This window comes from Mustela nigripes, chromosome 14 (assembly GCF_022355385.1).
Source record: "Mustela nigripes isolate SB6536 chromosome 14, MUSNIG.SB6536, whole genome shotgun sequence".
In the NCBI taxonomy this organism is placed as follows: Eukaryota; Metazoa; Chordata; class Mammalia; order Carnivora; family Mustelidae; genus Mustela; species Mustela nigripes.
In genome coordinates this window covers 107,125,435-107,146,586 of record NC_081570.1, presented here as the reverse complement: position 1 = coordinate 107,146,586, position 21,152 = coordinate 107,125,435, and the positions used below count along the sequence as shown (strand labels likewise).

At 41.0% G+C, this 21,152-nt stretch overlaps 1 protein-coding gene across 1 annotated transcript in view; it reads left to right on the top strand.

The window, feature by feature from the left end:
- Nucleotides 1-2,579, top strand: part of RPTN (repetin) — a 3,844-nt gene extending 1,265 nt beyond the window's left edge. The window contains exons 3-6 of the mRNA XM_059377123.1: nucleotides 44-857; nucleotides 966-1,122; nucleotides 1,195-1,302; nucleotides 1,375-2,579. Coding sequence (XP_059233106.1) covers nucleotides 44-857; nucleotides 966-1,122; nucleotides 1,195-1,302; nucleotides 1,375-2,579 — 2,284 coding nt within the window. The remainder of the gene's footprint in view (nucleotides 1-43; nucleotides 858-965; nucleotides 1,123-1,194; nucleotides 1,303-1,374) is intronic.
- The last annotated feature ends 18,573 nt before the right edge of the window (nucleotides 2,580-21,152 follow it).

Here is a 21,152-nt window from a genome sequence, read left to right as displayed (position 1 = left end):
CTGAGAGACAGGATAGGGACTCCCACTATGGTCAGACTGAGAGACAAAATAGGGACTCCCACTATGATCAGTCAGAGAGACAGGATAGGGACTCCCACTATGGTCAGACTGAGAGACAAGATAGGGACTCCCACTATGATCAGTCAGAGAGACAGGATAGGGACTCCCGCTATGATCAGTCAGAGAGACAGGATAGGGACTCCTGCTATGCTCAGTCTGAGAGACAGGATAGGGACTCCTGCAATAGTCAGTCTGAGAGACAGGATAGGGACTCCCACTATGGTCAAAGATGGAGACATAAATCTAGCAGTAGCCAGCCTAAAAGACAAGGATATATTTTTGCCTTAAGTCAGTATGACAAACAAGTTCACAATTCTCGTTATGGCCAGAAAAACCAACAGCAATCAGGCTCTTATCATGGACAGTCTCAGAGGATGGATCAGGAATCAGGCTATGGTCAGAGAGATAGACAAGAATTGTACTTTCAATATGGCCAGACAGACAGACAAGACCAGCATTCTCACTATGGCCAGAGAGACAGACAAGGCCAGAGTTCCCACTATGGTCAGTCAGAGAGACAAGGCCAGAGTTCTCACTATGGTCAGACAGACAGACAAGGCCAGGGTTCTCACTATGGCCAGGAAGACAGACAAAGCCAGAGTTCTCACTATTTCCAGAGAGACAGACAAGGCCAGAGTTCCCACTATGGTCAGTCAGACAGACAAGGCCAGAGTTCTCACTATGGCCAGATAGACAGACAAGGCCAGAGTTCTCACTATGGCCAGGAAGACAGACAAGGCCAGAGTTCCCACAATGGTCAGTCAAACAGACAAGGCCAGAGTTCTCACTATGGCCAGGTAGACAGACAAGGCCAGAGTTTTCAGTGTAGCCAGACAGACAGACAAGGCCAGATTTTCCAGTATGGCCAGAGGGACAGACAAGCCCCAGGTTCTCAGTGTAGCCAGACAGACAGACAAGGCCAGAATTTCCATTATGGCCAGGCAGACAGACAAGGCCAGAGTTCTCACTATGGCCAGAGAGACAGACAAGGCCAGAGTTCTCACTATGGCCAGACAGACCGACAAGGCCAGAGTTCTCAGTGTAGTCAGACAGACAGACAAGGCCAGAGTTTCCAGAATGGCCAGAGAGACAGATATGCCCTAGGTTCTCAGTGTAGCCAGAGAGACAGACCAGGCCAGAGTTCTCACTATGACCAGACAGATGGACAAGGCCAGAGCTCTCACTATGGCCAAACAGACAGACAAGACCAGAGTTCCCACTATGGTCAGACAGACAGACAAGGCCAGAATTCTCCCTATGGTCAGACAGAGAGACAAGGCCTAGGTTCTCAATGCAGTCAGATAGATAGACAAGGTCAGAGTTCCCACTATGGTCAGACAGACAGACAAGGCCAGAGTTGCCGTTATGGCCAGACAGAGAGACAAGACCTCAGCTCTCACTATGGTCAGGTGGACAGACAAGACCAAGGTTATCATTATAACCAGTCAGATAGACAAGGCCTGAGCTCTTGTTACGGCTGGACAGACAGACAAGGCCAGGGTTATCATTATGGTCAGACAGACAGACAAAGCCTGAGCTCTCACTATGGTCAGTCAGCAATTGGGGTAACAGGGCAAAATAGTTACCTCCAAGGCAGTGAGGGAGCAACCAGAGACTCTTATGTTGAGCAATCAGGAAGGTCAGGGAGACTAAGTCAAAAGACTCAAGGACAGGAAGTAATTCAAAATCAAGGGCAGAGATTCCAGTCTAGGGAAGGCCAACAGAACAGCCATCGGGCATGGGAGCCTGAGGAGGATAGCCAACATGACCAACACAAACTCATAGCAGAAATCCAGCAAGAAAAATCACACAATTACAAAGGTGGTGACTGGCAGTCAATTAGTGGCAAGCAGGACCACAGACAGTCCCAGGCCAGGCAAAGTCATGGAGAGGGGCAGAGCCAGCAGGCAGAGGAAGAGCAGGGCCAACAAACCTGGGGCAGACATGGTTGTGAGAGTCAAGAAACTCCATGGGAAACACAGGCCAGGCAAACCCATGAAGAAAAACAAAACCATCAGAGACAGGACAGGCAAACCCTTCATGATGAGCAGACCCATAAGAGATGGGACAGGCAGACCCATGAAGATGAGCAGACCCATCAGCGACAAGACAGGCAAACCTATGAAGATGAGCAGACCTGCCAGCGACAAAAGAGGCAAACCCATGAAGATGAACAGACCCGTCAGCGACGAGACAGGCAAACCCATGAAGAGAGTCAAAACTGTCAACAACAATGGGATAGGCAAACCCTTGAGAAGGAAGAAAGATATCAAGGATCCCAGGATCAACAATCTTATGAGAACCAGCAAAGATGTGCTAATAGAGAAAAATTCCACATGAATGAAAATAGCCAGAAGCAAGGTTCCCAGGGAAGACACAGTAACCTGACCTTCCATCCCACCCAGACTGGTGGGAGGCCCCCAAGGAGAGAACAAGGTAGAAGTCACCCTACCAAAGCAGCTCCTACTCCCAATCCCCTCTATGACTATGTACAAGAGCAGAAAAGGAATCAGCACTAGGCTATGCACACACCAGAGCTAAAGCAACTTGAAACCAAAGAAGAAATCCAAGTTTATCCTTACTTCTGTTTAAGAGATTGAAAATGTTTGTCTTCCTTCCCTCTTCTATCTACTTGAAAGGATGCTTTTGAGAACTAGTATTCACTTTTAGGGCATTTCTATTCTAGGTTGTTCTAGTTGGGTTAAATCTGAGTGGTAAGTTGGGTGATACAATCAGATCCCAATTTTTAATACTTTGGGGATTTAAATCATTTCCTGGTTTTCCATCTGTGTAGGTGGGACATGGTTGGATCACTGAAAGGTAGAAACTTCTCCCAATAATTCAGAAACAGGAAAAGTATTCTGAAGATGCATATTACAGCCTGCGGACAGGACAGGTAGCCTTGGGCTCCTATGGACAAAATACCAGGAATTGCAAACCTCATAGCCTACATTAAAATGAAACATGATGAGAGGCTTCTAGGAAAGTCCTCCCTGAAGTTCACAATACCTTCCATGCCCAGGCTCCTACCCTTCACCAGAGGCACTATCCCCTGAGCTGCTATCACTACAGCTGACTGGACAGGTTCCAGCTTCATATGTATCCAGTTTCTGATCATATAAAACACAGAGAAAGAATATGTCATCTGCCTGCAGATTCCAACAAGCCAAAACTGTCCATCCATAGCTCCTGAAAACCCCTCAAAGAAAATCTATGGAATTGTATTAAAATACCCAATAAATGATTGGTGAGCAATGATCTCAGTGACTCTTTTCCTTTTTCATGGTAGGGACATGCTATCCTATCTTCACCTGGGTGAAGTTTTCCAAAAAATAAGGCCTCATTTCTTGACTTCTAAGTTGCTTCTGTTCTTTGAGTTCCTGAGCACTGAAGAAGGAAAAGAAGGAGAAGAAGAAAGAGGAGAAGAAGGAGAAGAATGGAAGAGAAAGGAGAAGGAAGAGGAAGAAGAGGAATTAATATGAAACAAATAACAGAAGGTCAAAAGGAATTTATCTAAATATTTTCAGCTCCTTCCACCACAGAGGAGTTAACATTGACCTTTGCCCTCATTCACTTCCACGTTCCATGGTCATTAAGCCTTGCCAACTTTACATTCTTCAAACCTCTTGGATCTCTTCCCACTTCTCCATTTCTACTGCCTTGAATTTCCCTCCTCTTCAGTGGCTACCAGTGACTTTAAGATGAAGTTCACACTCCTTAGCATGACACCTAGGCCCTTCACCATCTGACCCAGATGACCCCCAGCTTAGTCCCATGAAAGATCCCTCCCAGGAGCACCAAATGCTCCAGCCATACCAAGGGCTTAGCCTTTTTTAAGTTTATCATGGTCTTTCATTAACTCATATCTTTGAATATACCATTCCATAGCCTAGAGTACTTCCCCTTGCTTCTGCCAGGTAAAAAACCTGGGCATCCTCTGTGTCTGTGTCCCAACTAAAACATCACATCTTCTGGGCAGCCTTCCTGGACACTCCAAGCACTCCTTCCTTTATATTCCCACTCATTTCTCTTATAACATTTGTCACACACTACTGTGATTATCACCCTTACCAAGCTGGGAATAAGACTGTATCTTACTCAACTATGTACTCCTCAGCATTTAGTGCAGCCCCCAGTGTCCAGGGGCACTCATGATTATTTGCTGAATAAGTGGGCAGATGGAGAAAATTAGTCTGGCTTCAGGAAAAATTCAGCTAAACAAATACATAGTAATATTTACATAATAACAGACAAAAGAGGCTAAACTTGACCCTTATTCAGCCAAGGATGAAGTTGAATGAAACAATAATCTTTTTGATATTTTAAGCAATAGAACATTTAATGTCTAGAATTATAAGAGTTGAATTATTAGAAATCAGGAAGTGAAGCCTGAACTATTGAGGTCAAGACATCTATAGAACTGTAACCCAGCATTCAGAAAGCTGGAATCCAGAAGCTGATGGCATTGCTCCCAAATCTGCCTGTCAAAAACCATATTCCACAACCCTGTTTACCAAAAGAAATAGCAAGAATCACAGTATCTTCCAAATATTATGTAAACACATCTAATTGGAAAAACATAATTCATATCCAGAACCCTAGCTACAAAAGAGTCTAAGAAATATAGAAAGAGATAAGAATGGGTGTTAAGGGCCATTGGATTCACCATAGGAAAGATATATAGACTCATAACAGCCCCTCCTTTCCTCAAGATTACAATCGAGTAAGAAATATGTATACAGCACATAACCATTAAATAAAGCAAGATGTCATAACTACAAGAAAATTGCTGTCATTATAGCAATAGCCACAGTAGCCAAACTATAGAAAGAGCTAAGTTGACAACTGATGGATGAATAGATAAAGAAGATGCGGTATACACATCCAATGGAATACTATTCAGTCACCAAAAAATTTAAATCTTGCCATTTGCAACGATATGGATAGAACTAGAGGGTATTTCGCTAAGTGAAATAAGTCAATCAAAGAAAGACAATTATCCTATGATTTCACTCATATGTAGAATTTAAGAAACAAATCAGAGGAGCATAGGGGAAGGGAGAAAAAAATAAAGCAAGATGAAATCAGAGAGGGAAATAAACCATAAGAGATTCTTAATCATAGTAAACAAATAGGGTTGCTGGAAGGGAGGGGAGTTGAGGGATGGGGTAACTGGGTGATGGACATTAAGGAGGGCATGGAACGTAAGAAGCATTGGGTGTTACATAAGACTGATGAATCACTGCACTCTATCTCTGAAACTAATAATATGCTATAAATTAACTAAATGAGCTTAAGTTTAAAAAAAAAAAAAAGAGGGAAAAAAGAAAATTTAAAAAAAAAAGAAAGAAAGAAAATCACTGTCATAACACCAAGAAGGGAGTAAGTAACTGTGTGGAAGGACTGAGATAAGCTTACACAGAGGAAAGCATCAAAGCTAGGGTCATGATCCTGGCTGGGGGAGTGGGCATGAGACGGGTCATGGCTTGTCCTGGGCCTTAAGCTCGATGGGGATGTCCCATATGTTCGCTGCTGTTTAAATGGCATGATTGTTCAGGAGTAAGGTGGGTCTTCTTCACAAATGTTCTCTGTAATTTAGACACTCCCCAGAGAGCTAAACTAGATGGTGGAAAATAAACCCAAAGCTGAGACATCTCAAAATCTATAAGCTGCTAAGAGTTCTTGGGGGCTTTCAGTGGGTCAGCTGAGCATGGGAAGCATGGGAGGAATTTAGGCATTCTAGGCAGGGGGACAGCATGAGTGCTGCATGGTAAAGGAAGTTCCAAGGGAATACTAAAGAAAGCTGGAAGGACAAATAAAGTCAGATCACGGAGGACTTCAAAACCCACCATGAAGAGTTTGGAATATTTTCTGTTAATAGTAGGATCCACAAAAGTTTTCTGAGCAGAAAATGAGAGGAACAGAAGAGATGTTTGTGATAAAAAGAAATGCTACTGTAAGGGTAACTCCCCATCACAGGTACAACATAAGCACAGACTGAGGGGCTATCCAGGCTCTAAGGCCAAAAGACCAGAAAGGGGTCTACCCTAAAAGGGTGTGAAAGCATGGAGAAAAGATGTCCTACTGCACTGCACTGCTCTTCAGGGGGCAAAAAAGCAGCTCTCTGTATCTAAACCAGAGATCAACCAACCAAATGCCCTCAACTGGAATAACCAAACAGCAGATCACCCCTTTAAGCACTGTTTCTACTCTCAGACTCTGAGACAATCATACACACCATGAATTTAATTCACAATAGGTCATCCAAATCGACCCACACCAGAAAGATACCATTCCCTTTATAGAAGACATCTTTCCCCATGGGACTAACTCCTCAGCCACCTTCTCTTTTGATAAGGTTATCTTGTCCAGTCCTATAGCTCCAAATATCACAACTATTTCTAAGACTCTCAAGTCTTCATCTCCAGTCCTACCTCTTTCCTAAATCCCAGACTCCTATATTCAATCATCTCCTGGTGCTTCCACTGGGACATCAAATAGCATCTCTTTAGCATTCCCAAACAGGAGTCTTAACTTAACTTGTTTCTCCCTCAATTTTCCCCAGTTCAGTAAGTTGGTAGGACCTTCCACATTTCTCAAGGGAAAGGACAGGAGAGACATTTTTTATTGTAATCATTCTCTCCCCCAAATCAAATTCATCAGCAGTCCCTTTATTTTTACCTCAAAATACAATGTAGCCCTGATCCCACCATTCTTGTCATCTCCCATTTCATCAACCCTCTCTCCACTGTCTTTCTCCTAGAACCCAGCAACAGTTTCCTGATGGAACTCCTTAACCCTCTGTGAAATGGAAGCTGCATCAGATCACTCCCCGGGGTAAAAGGCTCAGTGGTTTCTCACCACGCAAAATAAAATCCAGCATTCTCCCAGAACCTTCCTAGTATGGGGCCCTGGCACATGCCCTCATACACCACTCCACTCTGCACTCACTGTTTTCCAACCATGCTGGCCTTCCTCTGGTGATTCCAGCAGGACAAGCTGGTTCCTACCTCAAAGCCTCTGAACCAGCTATTGCTTTGGCTTGGAAGAGTCCTCTCCCCAGCTTTGTGTGACTGGCTCCTTATTTCATTCAAGTCTCAGCTAAAGAGTAACCTCCCAGGAGAAGCTTTCTTGACACTTAGTCTACAGAAGTAGTCCCAGTCACTCCCAATCACATCCCTTTCTTTCTCTTGTTGTTCCCAACATTTTTCACATCGGTTGTGTTGGTTTTATGCTACCTGTTTTTGTCTTTTTCTCCCTACTGGAACTTGATACCCATAAGGACACAGATTTTGTTTGTCTTGTTTGCTACTGTACCCTCTGCATCAAAAAGAGTATGCATTTAAGGTGCAAGCCCAATGACTGTGTCCACTGAACACTCCAAAAGGGCTTTGGTATCGGGTTTCAGTCTACATTTCCAGCTTGGTTTTTCCCACTATACCCCCACATGCCACCTAGATTCCAGCCTAACTGGACAACTGTCCAACCTCCACACCTCTGCTTTTACCATTTCTTCCACTGGAGCCCTCTCCTAAACTTCACCTGGCAAAATCCTATCTATTCTATTAATTAGCAGCATCTCTCAAACCTGTACCAGTACATAATTTATTATACTGCACTGAAATGATTCCACATCCATCTGTTTCCTACACCAAGCTGCAAGATCCTAGCAAGCAGATCCTGCATCTTATTCAGTTGTATCTTTGCCACCAAACATAGGGACTGACCAATTGTATGTAAAGGAACTGAGATTTAGGGGCAATCAAGTGGTGCAGTCAGTTAAGTGTCTGACTCTTAATTTCAGCTCAGATCCTGATCTCAGAGTCATGAGACCAAGCCCTGCAGATCAGGCTCCATGCTCAGCACAAAGTCTGCTTAAGACTTTCTTTCCCTCTCCCTCTGCCTTCCCCATCACCACCACCCTCTCTCTCTTTCTAAAATTAATAAATAAATCTTTAAAAAAGAGACACTGAGATTTAGAATAAAAAGACCTGTATTTGAGACCTAGCTCTACCAGTTACTGTTTTACAATTTTAGAAAACTTAGAAAAACTTCTTTATCTCTTTAATCTCAGTTCTCTCATCTATAAAATAGGATTAAAAATTCCAATCATTGGTTAAAAGTAAATTGAGATGACCTACATAAAGTAGTTAATAATTGATATCTTCTTACTTATTTAGTTAGTGTTTATCATCTTCTCCCCTTTGGCATTATTTTTAATAGAAGCTCAACAAATGTTTGCCATATTATTGAAAAGCCCAGCTTATGTTCCAGCTCCTCCAAGAAGCCTTCCTTGATCCCCCTTCTTCTAAACAATAGTAACCACCTCTTTGTCTTCAAGCAGCATCTTTGGAAAGCTTCTGTGATCATCATCACCCTCTACATTATTGTAGGTATCGGTGAACATTCTCGTTCCCTGACTATATTAGAAATTCCTTCAGAAAAAGGTCCGCTCATTATTCTTTACATCATTGTTAGCACCCAGAACATTCAGAATAAGTATTTGGTGGGTTCTCGTTGAATCAAATTCAACTGAATAGACTCTCCATTACATCAGGCTCTTTCCGTCCATGCCTGGCACCACCACTCTGTCCCCTTTGTTCTATTCTACCATTAGTGTGCTTTCATCCCTCCCACTTTCCCTCACAACCCAGGACCAGCATTTCTCTCTCTCAGACTTTCTGTGCCTCCCTGCTCAAGCCCCATTTATTATTTTCTTATTTTTTTATTGAAATATAGTTGAAATACAGTTGTTATATTAGTTTCAGGTATACAACATAGCGATTTGACAATTTTATCCCTTACACAATGCTTACCACATCTGTCATCATCTGTCACTAAACATTATTACAATAGTACTGACAATATTCCCTAGGCTAAACTTTTTATCTCTGTGACTTATTTATTGTATAACTGGAAGCTTCTACTTCTTCACCCCCTTCAGCCATTTTGCCAACCCACACCCACCTCCCCCGCACAGCCCCATTGAAACAAAACTCCTGAGGGGTGTGTAATCTCCCTTCAACACCAACACTTTCCATGACTTGCAGGATCCCAGACCGTGGCCATTCTATTTTCTTACTCTTCACTCTATTATCCCCCTTCTTTTCCGTTGCAATCCAAACACAACAATTCCTATCCCCCAGCTCCTCAAAAGGCCAGTTCCAAACTCACCTTCTGTAATCCTCCCTCCCTCCGTGCTCTGTTGACTTGCATATACTCAGGCTCCCTTGTGTGCACCCTGCTTTCTGACGGAAGCATACACAAATGCTCTTCTGTTGCTTCAGGTATGTCATTTGTCCTTTCCACAGAAGCTATGAGGCCATTAAGAAGCTGATGAGTCTCCTGCTCCTTTGAAAACCCAGCACAATAGATTTGCAGCCACTGGTGTCGGTTAACTTACTGGGAGACCTACTCAAGCAGCTGGAGCCTAATTAGAATTGAACATTTATTGAGTACCCACTGTCAAAATACATTTTGCATACAAGCAATTTGCATTCTTGAGAGCAAAAGACACTAGGAACAACTATTAAATAGATAGCAACAGTCTAAGAAAGAAAGCACGTTGAACTGGGAGAAAGAAAATTTGAGTTCTAGTCCTCGTACTGCCGCTAATGCCACATATGACTGGTGCTTTTTGTCCCCATACTGTACGCCAGTGTTCTCCGCCTTAAAATGAGGACTTGGCACAATACCATTTACAATGTAGATTTCCTTAAAGTTGTACTGCTCTGATTTTATAGCTAAATGTCTAGGTGAATGAACCTGGCTGATTAAGGACAGTAAATATTCCAGAGGCTAAAAAACACCTTGACACCAAACTGGAAAAAATAACACATGGGGTTCTAGCGCCACCTACTGATCACTGGATTCCCCGTGTCTTGAGATGTCTAGAAAAAATACGACTGTTGAGAAGGGAACAAGTCATAGTATGGCGCTGTCTACCCAGTAAACTAGTGAGACTTTTGTCAAATGAACTCATCAGTTTCTACTACAGCAGCAATGTCCCTAACTATGCAGAGTATACACATTGTGTAATATGCAATGGAGTGAAGAACAGCAGTTTGGGAGTCCAAAAGAAGTGAATTCCCATCTTGCCCCAACCACTTGAGTTCCTGTGTGACTTGAGCCTCAGTTTCTTCATTTTAAAATTCCGATAATAGGATCTTCTTCATAGGGTGACTAAAAGGACCTGTGGAGTGCCTGGCATAGTGCCTGGCATGTTCTAGGCACTAGAGAACTATGGAAACATAACCATGCTCTAAAAGAGCTTGCAATCAGTCAGAAGCAGAGGCAAGTGCTAAGCTAAGCATATGAATAATAATGATTCTATGTACATTTCTGATCACCTCATACACACCAAGAGCTATAACAGAATGTGGTATGTAATAAGAAAGAAAGCACCATGGAGATGCAAAGGAGTGGATCACATGTGGGTGGGGCATGATAAATGTCTTCAAGGTAGAGGTAACCTCTGCCCTGGACTTTAGTGAATGGTTAGGATTGAAACAGGGAGATGGATTTATTCAATCAATATTGTATTCCTGTTTAAAATCTCACTTCAAATTTCATCTCCATAAAGCCACCCCTTACACTTACTTTAGTCATATGCCTTCCATATCACCTGTATGCACCTACTCTGCTCATTACACTATTGTGGCATTCTAATTTACTCTGCTTAATTTAAAGTTCATAATCTGCAAGCCTGGTTTTCACGCTGTCTTCCACACACTTCCCTAAAGTCAAAGAAATCATTGCTAGTATTCATTTCTAAGACCTCACAGTTCAATGCCTACAGCATTTACATGTGGAACAACAGCATTTACACACTCAACACTGGGGCTGCAGTTCAGAAGTCTCAGATTCATTCATTCATTCATTCATTCATCCAACAAATACTAATGACTATAATTTATTAGACACTGTGTAGGCACTGAAGGGTTACAGAGATAGGGTGTTCACTATGAAGAATTCACAATCTATGGTGCAGGAAGATAATCACAATTCCATGCGATGGGTCCAAAAGAACAAAGTATTTGCAAAGACAGGTGAAAAATAGCCACTAACTTTCACAGAGAACTTAGTGTACACTGTATACGATGTTGAGAGGCTCACATGCCTATTCCATGCAATCCTCTTATGAGCCCTCATAAGTTAGGTGCTTTTTATCATCCCCATTTTACAGAAGAGAAAGCCAAGGCCTAAAGAGATTAAATGACTTCCCCAAAGTGGCAAAAATAGAATTCAAATCCAGGCCTGACTTCCAGGGTCCATGTTTTTTAATTATTCTATAATGTCCCAAGCCAGTGAAAAGAGCCTATCTAATGAGTACTGTAATTCATGGAGAAGAATCCGGCACACAACACATGATGCTAGGATGGTGGGGGACACAACCATAAACCAAACTGTTCCTGCCCTCAGGGAGCTCACAGTCTACTGAGGGGTATAAAACATATAAACCAATAATTTAATCCAAAGAATATTATGACAGGCTTATAATCAAGCACAAGTTCCAAAGGAAGAAAAAATTACATCTGAATGGGGAATACAAGTGGGATTCTTGCTGAAAAAATCATTTGGCATGGGTCTTTAGGGATGAGTAGGCTTTAGAGAAATGTAGGTGAGGAGGTGGAATGAAGGTCACCAGGTTTAACAGCATTACACATGACAGATCTGACTAGGGCTTTTAATTGATAGGCATCATAACAGGAAAGTATGAACTATGATTGCTTTAAGAAAAAACTTAAATAGTTTAAACCATCACACCAAAAGTAAAAGCCTCTGCCTTTTACTTAACCATCACACACAAAAGTAAAAATTGATAAATTGGACTACATCAGAATTAAAAACTTCTGTTCATCAAAGGACACAATCAATAGAATCAATTAATTTGCAAAATGTATACCTAACAAGGGGTCAAAATCCAAAATGTACCAAAAAACTCCAAAAACTCAACAGCAAAAAAAGCCCCAAACAATCCAATTAAAAAGTCTGTAAAAGATTTGAAAAGACATTTCTCCAAAGACGGTACATGACCAGCTAACAAGACACATAAATAGATGCTTAATATCACTTATCATTAGGGAAATGCAAATCAAAAGCACAATGAGATAACACCTCACTCCCAGTAGGATGGCTACTACTTAAAATTTTTTTTTGAAATTTTAAAAACAGAAAATAACAAGTTTTGGTAAGGATGTGGAAAAACTGGAACCCTGTGTACTGCTAGTATGTTTGTAAAACTATGAAGCCATTATGGAAAACAGTATGACGATTCCTCAAAAAATTAAAAATAGAATAATCATATGATCCAGCAAGTACACTTCGGGTTTATATCCAGAAGAACTGAAAAAAGGATCATGAAGAGATAGTTGCACACTCCTGATATAGCAACACTATTCACAATAGCCAAAAGGTAAGAATAACCTAAGTGTCCACTGATGGATGAATGCATATAGAAAATGTGATATACACACAATAGAATATTATCCAGGAAAATTTCCAGGAAGGAAATTCTAATGTATACAACATGGCTGAACTTTAAGGACATTAAGCTAAATGAAATATTACATGATTGGATTCATATAAGGAATCCAGAATAGTCAAATTCATAGATACACAAAGCAGAATTGTGATTTCCAGGGATTAGGGATAAAGGGTACTAGGGGAATTAGTTTTAAGAAGACAGAATTTCTTTTTTTTTTTTTTTGAGATGAAAAGTGTACTGGAGATTGGTTGTATCACAATGTGAATGTACCTAACTACATACAACTAAAAATGATTAAGATGGTAATTTTAATGTTGTACATGTTTTATCATAAATAAATTTTTTAAATTTTTAATTAAAAAAGGTAAATCAATCTTACTTTAAATTAACAGAAGTAGTGTCCAGATAAGAAGGAATAGAACTCTCTGCCCTGCACTGCTCTGTCCAGACATCACAAGAGGCAAAGCAACACGGACTTCTTCTGGAAGAGTATGATGAGGATTTCTCTCCTCGAAAGACTTAAAGGATGTTAAGAATTTGCAAGTATCTGAAGATGGTCCCATAGAATAAAAAGTGATTCTACATTGCTTGAGAGTAGAACTAGAATCAATAAGTACAATTCAAAAGGAAGGCAATTTTACCCAATTTAAAGAGAAATATCCTTACATTTATAACAGAGTCCACTGTTTTAGGAGGTAGTGATCATCTCATCACCAGCCCTGTCTAAGAGTTTATGTGACCATCAGTCAGGGTCACTGCAGAAGCACTTCTGCAGTAGAGGGATCTTGAGTTGGATGATTTCTAAGTTGAACTAGATGATCCAACTCTAAGCTTCTTTGTTTTTTTTAAGATTTTATTTATTTTATTTGACAGATAGAGATCACAAGTAGGCAGAGAGGCAGGCAGAGAGAGAGGGAGGAGGAAGCAGGCTCCCTGCTGAGCAGAGAGCCCGATGCGGGGCTCGATCCCAGGACCCTGGGATCATGACCTGAGCCGAAGGCAGAGGCTTTAACCCACTGAGCCACCCAGGCGCCCCTAAGCTTCTTTGTTCTAAGGTTGTCACCTTATATACCCACATAAGCCAGAAATCTCTGCCTTGACATCCTTGCCAAATTGTTTCCCACACTCTGTCACAACCTGGTATAAAAAAAACAGTAAAGCTCTGAGATATTTTCACTCATGTGTCTTACTCCCACCTATGATGTAGCTGGATGAGGTAGAGGTGAGTCAGATGAGAGATGAAAGAAGCCACACCTCACATTTAGTCTTTCCATGCTTCTGAGCAGAGCATCTGGGGGCTTTGAACCACACCACAGTGGCTCTCTTGAGCATGACCAGTGGTCCATGCAGTCACTGCCTATACACTCCCTATGGAAGAGGTGGAGCGAGAGAACAGTATCCACACACATTAGGATGACAGTTCCCAAGCAGCTCATTGTGCTTTCACTTCTGCAAATTTGTCCAGGCTCTTCTGGGAAAAAAAAAAAAAAAAAAAAAATGTGCACTCCCAACCCTATCAACCTCATGAGAGAATTAATCCCACATATTTATAAACCACAATGTCCTAATTCTCTCTTCATTTGACTTCGAAGTTCAAAGAAGTGATCCACTGTTTTTTTAGAAAATTCCTTCCAAAGAAAGGTAGGACTTTCCAGATGACTAGGATCCACATTCAGGAAATATAAGAGCAAAGAGCTTGAAGTAAGATTCAATAAACTACCAAAGCCCTCTCCTCCTTAGAATTTATTCCCTTTGAGAGAAAACAAAACAAACAAACAAACAAACAAAAAAAGCCAGGAAGCTGAAGAGCCATTTCCCACAGGAATTAATAAGAGTTTTCACCACAAATCTCTGCCCAAGAAACAAACAGGAAATCAGAGTAAGGAGAAGAGTCAGACTCCTCGACCTACTGGGCTCTCCACCAGTTCAAAATATCGTGCCCATTGATAAGCAAATTTTATTTATTCATTTGTTTATTCATTTATTCATTCATCAGCAATAGTGAGTGCCTACTGTGTTCAAGAATCACCTAGGTACCAGGAATACAGCAGTTTTGAAAATCAGACAGAAAAAAATAGACCAAAAAACATGGTCCTCATTGAATTGGAAATAAATAAAATAGATATTACATCAGATAATGACAAATGCTATAGGGAAAAAGCAGTGGAGGAAGATAAGGAATATTGAGGGTCATGATTTTAAACAAAATGGTCAGGAAGGGTCTCCTGAGAAAGTAACATCAGAGCAAAAACTAAAGAAGTGAACAAAGTAAATGAACTCCTGGAGAAGAGCAGTCCAAGCCTAAAGAAGAGCAGCTATAAAAGCTCTAAGACAGCAGCATGCCAGGTGAGTTTAGGAACAGCAAAGAGACAAGTGGATACAAAAAAAGTAAGGGATGAGTCCCAGGAAATGAGATCTGAGAAGTCGCTCTGCATACCCACTAATCATGCAAGGTCTTGTAGGCTTAAAGATTTTAGATTTTCCTCAGAGCAAGTTGGTAAGCCATCAGACGGTATTGGGCTCAATCCTTTCTCACTTCCTGCACACACCTAGGATTTGTCCCTTATATGTTTGGAGCCCACAGATCTGAACTGGATGATACTGACCCAAATAGCATCCTATGCCTGTGCAGGCTGTCATCTGACCCTTGATCCCTGCACAGAAGTCCTGTCACCTGGGAGCAACATCCTCAGGGATGCTGAGGTTAACCAGCATGATCCCACAAAAGATATTGGCTGCTAATCACAATAGCCCGATAAACCCCCTTCCAGGGAGGCAGAAAAGAAACAAAACAGTTTCTGTCTCTAAGGAGTTTATAATCCAGTTAGAAAATCAAATGAATGCATGTGCGCTTGTGTGCGTGCGCGCACACACACACACACACACACACACACACAGGCTTTGCTTGTAGAGCAACTTATTCACAAAGGTAAAATTTTATACCACATATATAGTTTTCTTATAATCTCACACACAAATCTTACATGAACCCTTCAAAGTAGTTATAGCTATGAATACCTTACAGATAAAGAAACTGGTGAGCTCTAATGACTTCTCCCAAAAGATTCAGCTAATTAACTTGTAGCAGAGCCAAGATTTGAACCTAAGTCTTCAGAGTCCAAGTCCAGGGCTCCAGGCATTGCCCCAGAGCTGGGCCATCTCTGATGAACTGCTATTTAGTGTGAGGGACTACCTAAAGAGGAGTCCTCAGAATCTGGCAAAATTAATCAGATCTTTGGAGGAGGAGCTTTAAGCCAAGTCTTATACATGGAAGGGAAGTGGACCGGTATCCTGGCAAAAGGCAAGAATCTGGCTATCTAGAATAGTTTGAGCAGAAATACAGAGGACCGTCTCCCAAGTTAATGCAAGAAATAGCCAACAGCTTGGGTGCTTGTGGGAAAGGGTCATTTCAGGAAGTGACTAAAGACTGTAAAAGATGTTCACTCCTTTCTTCCCAGAATTTTTAATGTTACTGTGATGTGACCCAAGCTATCTTGATTGTTAGAGTCCCCCCACCCCTGCCGTGGTTCTAATGCACAGCCCAGGTGAGAACCACTGTACCCCACACACACCCACACATACAGCCCACTCAATCTCATCTCTTCTTGAGGCTACAACCATCTCATTCCTGCTGATGGTTGCCAAATCCCTGTCTCCAGCCTAGACTTCACTCCTGGCTTCCAGACCTAGGTGTCCTATTGTCTCTTGGGCCTCCTTAATCTGGTGTCTCACAGGCACTCAACATACTCAAAAAAGATCACTTCTCATGTCCCTCTCCCAGCTATCTATCTTTCCAGGGGCTCCAGAAAAACCCAGACGTCCTCCTGATTCCTTCCTCTTCCTTGTCTTCTATATCTAATATGTCAGCAGGCTTTATGGGTTTCTAGTTCTTAAAACCTGATTCAAATTATTTTCTCCAGCCCAACTGTAAATATCTTAGTTTTTTTTTTTTAATTTAGTTATTTGACAGACAGATCACAAGTGGGCAGAGAAGCAGGCTGAGACAGAGAGAGGGGGAAGCAGGCTCCCCGCTGAGCGGAGAGCCCGATGCGGGGCTCTATCCCAGAACCCGGGGATCATGACCTGAGCTGAAGGCAGAGGCTTTAACCCACTGAGCCACCCAGGAGCCCTGTAAATATCTTAGTTTAAGCCTCCATTTCTTAACTATTTCATTACAACGAATACCTAAGTGACTTCTGTCTCCTATCCAGCCTTCCCTTAATCCATTCTCAGTGTTTCTGCCAGAGTGACCACTTCAAAATGCAAATCTGAGTATGTCATCAAGTCTTCTCCTGACTTAAATCCTATAATGGTTCTCCATAGTCTGTAGGATAAAGTCTAAATTCTTTACCTTTGCCCACAAAATCCTTCATGGTCTTTCCTGCTTAGCTTTCCTATTCTCACCCCTTATCCCTCCCTATCTCACACCCTACCCTCAACTTGTCCCACAGGATTCCGTACAAGCCCAACCTTCCCTAAGCTGCCCTCCTCGAGCCCACTCTCTGGGTGATGTGCCCCTTCCATGTACTCCCACAACACCCTCTACCATAGCTTTTATTATCCTGGATTAAAATAATGGGTTGACCTGCATGACTCCCTGACCACACTGTAATCTCCTCAAGGGTTGGGACTAGGTATTATTCCTCTTTGTATCCCCAGTTCTTCACACATCACAAGTGTTTAATTAAGGTTTGTTGAATAATGAATGAATGAATGATGGATGAGGAAGGCCTACTGGCAAAGAGAGTTGAACAACTGACTGTTAATGGTATATTTAGCAATAGCTAGTCACTGTAAGATTCTTAATCAGAAAAGTAGTGTAATAAAAATAGTACTTGAGAAAGAATATTTTGATAATAGATTATATGGTATGGACTGGACACCAGATAGTGGGATGTTAGGCAAATCACTAAGCTCTATGAACAGCAGCTTCTTCATCTAAAAAAAAAACTGGAGTATTATTACCTGTGGTACCTGTTTCACAAGGCTGTTGCAAGAATAAAATAAAATAAAATTTGTAATAACATTCTGAAACCATAAATCACTGTACGAATGTAAGAAATTAAGATTATGTGAGTAACAAGAAATGTAGCCATCAAAGAACTTTTAGTAAAATATAAAGCAGCAGGACATAGAGGCAAAGACAATGGGCTGAATGGGACAACATCAGCCTAAAAAGCTTCTGCATAGTGAATGAAAAAGTCAACAAAAGCAACCTACTGGATGAGAAAAGATATTTGCCCATTATACATCCAATAAAGGGTTAATATCCAAGATACATAAAGTACATACAACTCAATAACGGATAAAATCTGATTTATAAATGGACAAAGAAATTGACTTTTTTTTTTTCAAAAAAGTCAAGAAATAAGTGTTGTCTGTTGGCCAAATGAAAAAATGTTCAATATCACCCACGACTGGGGAAATGCAAATCAAAACCACAATGAGATATCACCTTACACATATTGGAATGGCTAGCATCAGAAAGACAAGAAGTAAGTGTTGATAAGGATGTAAAGAAAAGGGAGCCTTCATGAATTATTAGTGGGAATGTAAATTGGTACAGCCACCACAGAAAAGAGTATAGAGGTTTTTCAAAAACTTAAAAGTAGAGTTGCCATATGACCTAGCAATCCCACTACTGGGTATCTATCCAAAGAAAACAAAAACATTAATTTGAAAAAGATATCTACACCCCTATATTTGCTGCAGCATTACTTACAATAACCAAGACATGGAAATAACCTGGTATCCATCAGTGGATGAATGAATAAAGAGAATATGGTTTATATGTATATATGTGTGCATGTGTATGTTCACTTTATTTATATACATTTGTTTATTTTTTTAGACACACACATACAACAGAATACTACTCAGCCATAAAAAAGAATGAGATCATGCCATTGAAGACAACATAGATGGACCTATAGGGTATTATTCTAAGTGAAATAAGTCAGACAAAGACAAATACTTCATGATTTCACTTATACATGGAATCTAAAAGATAAAACCCAGCCTCACAGATACAGGGAACAAATTAGTGGCTGTCAATGTGACAAGGGATGGGGACAGGGGCAGAATGGGTAAAAAGTATCAAGAAGTACAAACTTCCAGTTGTAAAATAAGTAAGTCATGGGGATGTAATGTTTAGCATGAGAAATACACTCAATAATGTTCTGTTAACTCTGTAAGGTGACAGTAACTATACTTACTGTGATGATCATTTTACAATGAATACAAATGTCAAATTACTATGTTGTACACCTGAAACTAATATAACTTTGTTTGTCAATTACCCCTCAATTAAAATTTTAAAAAAGAATGTGAGCTGAATGTCATGTGACCTTGGGCAGGTCACTTGGCCTCTCTATGCCTCATTTTCCTCATCTGCCAAATATGAATACCATACTCATTGGTTTATTATGTTATTTTTGTATCTAATATAGACCATAACAATGGAAAGCATTCAATAAATTATAGTTTCTCTTCCCTCCTGAGCAACTACTCTGCACTTATCACTGTGAGATATGATCCCAAACCTCTGACACAGAGACCAGAGCCAAGAGAGAAGGAGGGTAGGTGGAGAGCTACACTTACTGAGACTTGTACTATTATTTAAGTAGAATAAGAGATGGGGAACTCTTTGCAATCAAGCAAGAACCACAAGAAAATAATTAGCTAAATGATGCCTTAGATAAATGAATTACATCAAAGATAAATAATGGATGGGAGGAGGCAACAAAATAACTCTGGAACTGGGTTTCCAAGCAAGCAAGTTCATGGGAGGGAATGGGCTAGACAGCGTGGGGTCTGGAAGTGAAGTCAGGAAAGAAGAATCCCTCCCTCACATCCTTCTTCTCCCTTGTGTTCATGAGTCACCCTGCAGCCTTAGGCAAGTCCATCTCACCTCTGCCTCCATCTCATCCTCAGGAAAATGGGCATCATAACAATATACATATAGCAGAACACTGAAAGAATTCAGGTTCCTGAGAGCAAAAACCTTCTGAGATGCCATATCCTGATGATAAGAGATAAAGAATAGTCTAAGACATCAATCCTAGATGTCCTGGGCACATGATAAGAAAAGGCCAATGGCAGGACAAATGTCCAGCAAGCATGTCTCAATTTCAGCAAGTGGGTTTTTGGGGCAATTTTCATAAAGAAACTTTGCCAGAATCCTGATACATATTAGGAAAAAGATTTAACACAGAAACAGAAAATAATCAGACTGAGCACCCCACAATTACAGAAGATGACTATCAACTGATAGATAAAGGACAAAGATAAAGGACAGAGAGGAAGATAGATAAAGAACAAAGAGGCAAATCTCCCAAGTCACCGTGATTTAAAGAGGGTGACACTTAGTGAAAGAGTCTGCAAAGGCCCATAAGCAGTTCCCAGGTGCAGGCATCTCTTTCTGACCTCATTTCTCTCTCCTGGGATCTGATCTCCGGGGATCTATTCCCAGGATTCTACATTTAGACATCAAGGGAAGGGAAAAGTTGAAATCCTTAAAAAATTCTCTTCTTGCTTTTTTCCTCTAGGCTCAAAGCTCATATGATCTCATTTCTCCTAGCACCCCTACGCCCAAGAGGGAGGAAGGAAGCAGGAGTCATTATCTTAATTTCATACATAGGCACTCGGGACCAGGTGAGTTTAAGTGACTCACCTAAGGTCATAGAGAATACCAATGTCTAAGCTGGATCCACAGCAGGAACCCTGTCTCCCACCAGCTCCCAACCTACCACATGGCAAGTCAGAAGCCATTTAAAAATTAACTGTTCCTTAAAAAGATACATTCTTATCCCCTGACACTACCATGTACCAAAAGTATCTAAATACACAGTTCTGGAAAGAAATTTGGTGGGGACAACACAAGGCCATTCTTATTATGTTGAAAAATTATTGGTACAAATGATTTCAAAATGCCGCTCATCATATAGTACAACCTGCATGATTCTATAAGTTATGTCCTAAGACCTATATAAGTTATGTACAAACACATGCCCCATAATCAATACTCATTTAATGAGCCAGGGAAAAAATGAAAAGTTCAGCTCAGGAGATGTGTGGTTCATCTCCTGGCCTTGGGTACAAACACATGCCTAGATCTTTCACCTATGCTTCCCATGAGCATTTTCTCCCCTCCCATGACTCCATAGAGCACAATGAAGTCTCATAAAGAGCCACAGAAAGAAGTGACTATGTACCACCCGTCTGAGTGAAATAGGCTTGAGATTCTCAGCAGGGGTATTCCATGGAAAATCACTGTTAGAAGACAGAGCTAAGAAAAAAATAGAACTGGTGGTCTTTGAGTTTCAGGTATAGTTTACACTAGAGTTCCCCCTTTGGAAACTTGGAAACACAGAGAGACTTTGAAAAGTCCTTCTGGAGGAGGATAATAAATAATGTGTTTCAATTTGCTTAACCCTGAGTTTTCAATTAATGTTAATGTTAGAGCCTGAAATACCTGGTTCCCTAGGAAGATCCTATGAAACCAATGCTTTAACTAGACACCCTCTATGGAGAATGAGGGGATATCATAATGCTATCTCCAAACAAAAGAGAGCTATCTCATGATTCTCATGTGACCAGCATGATC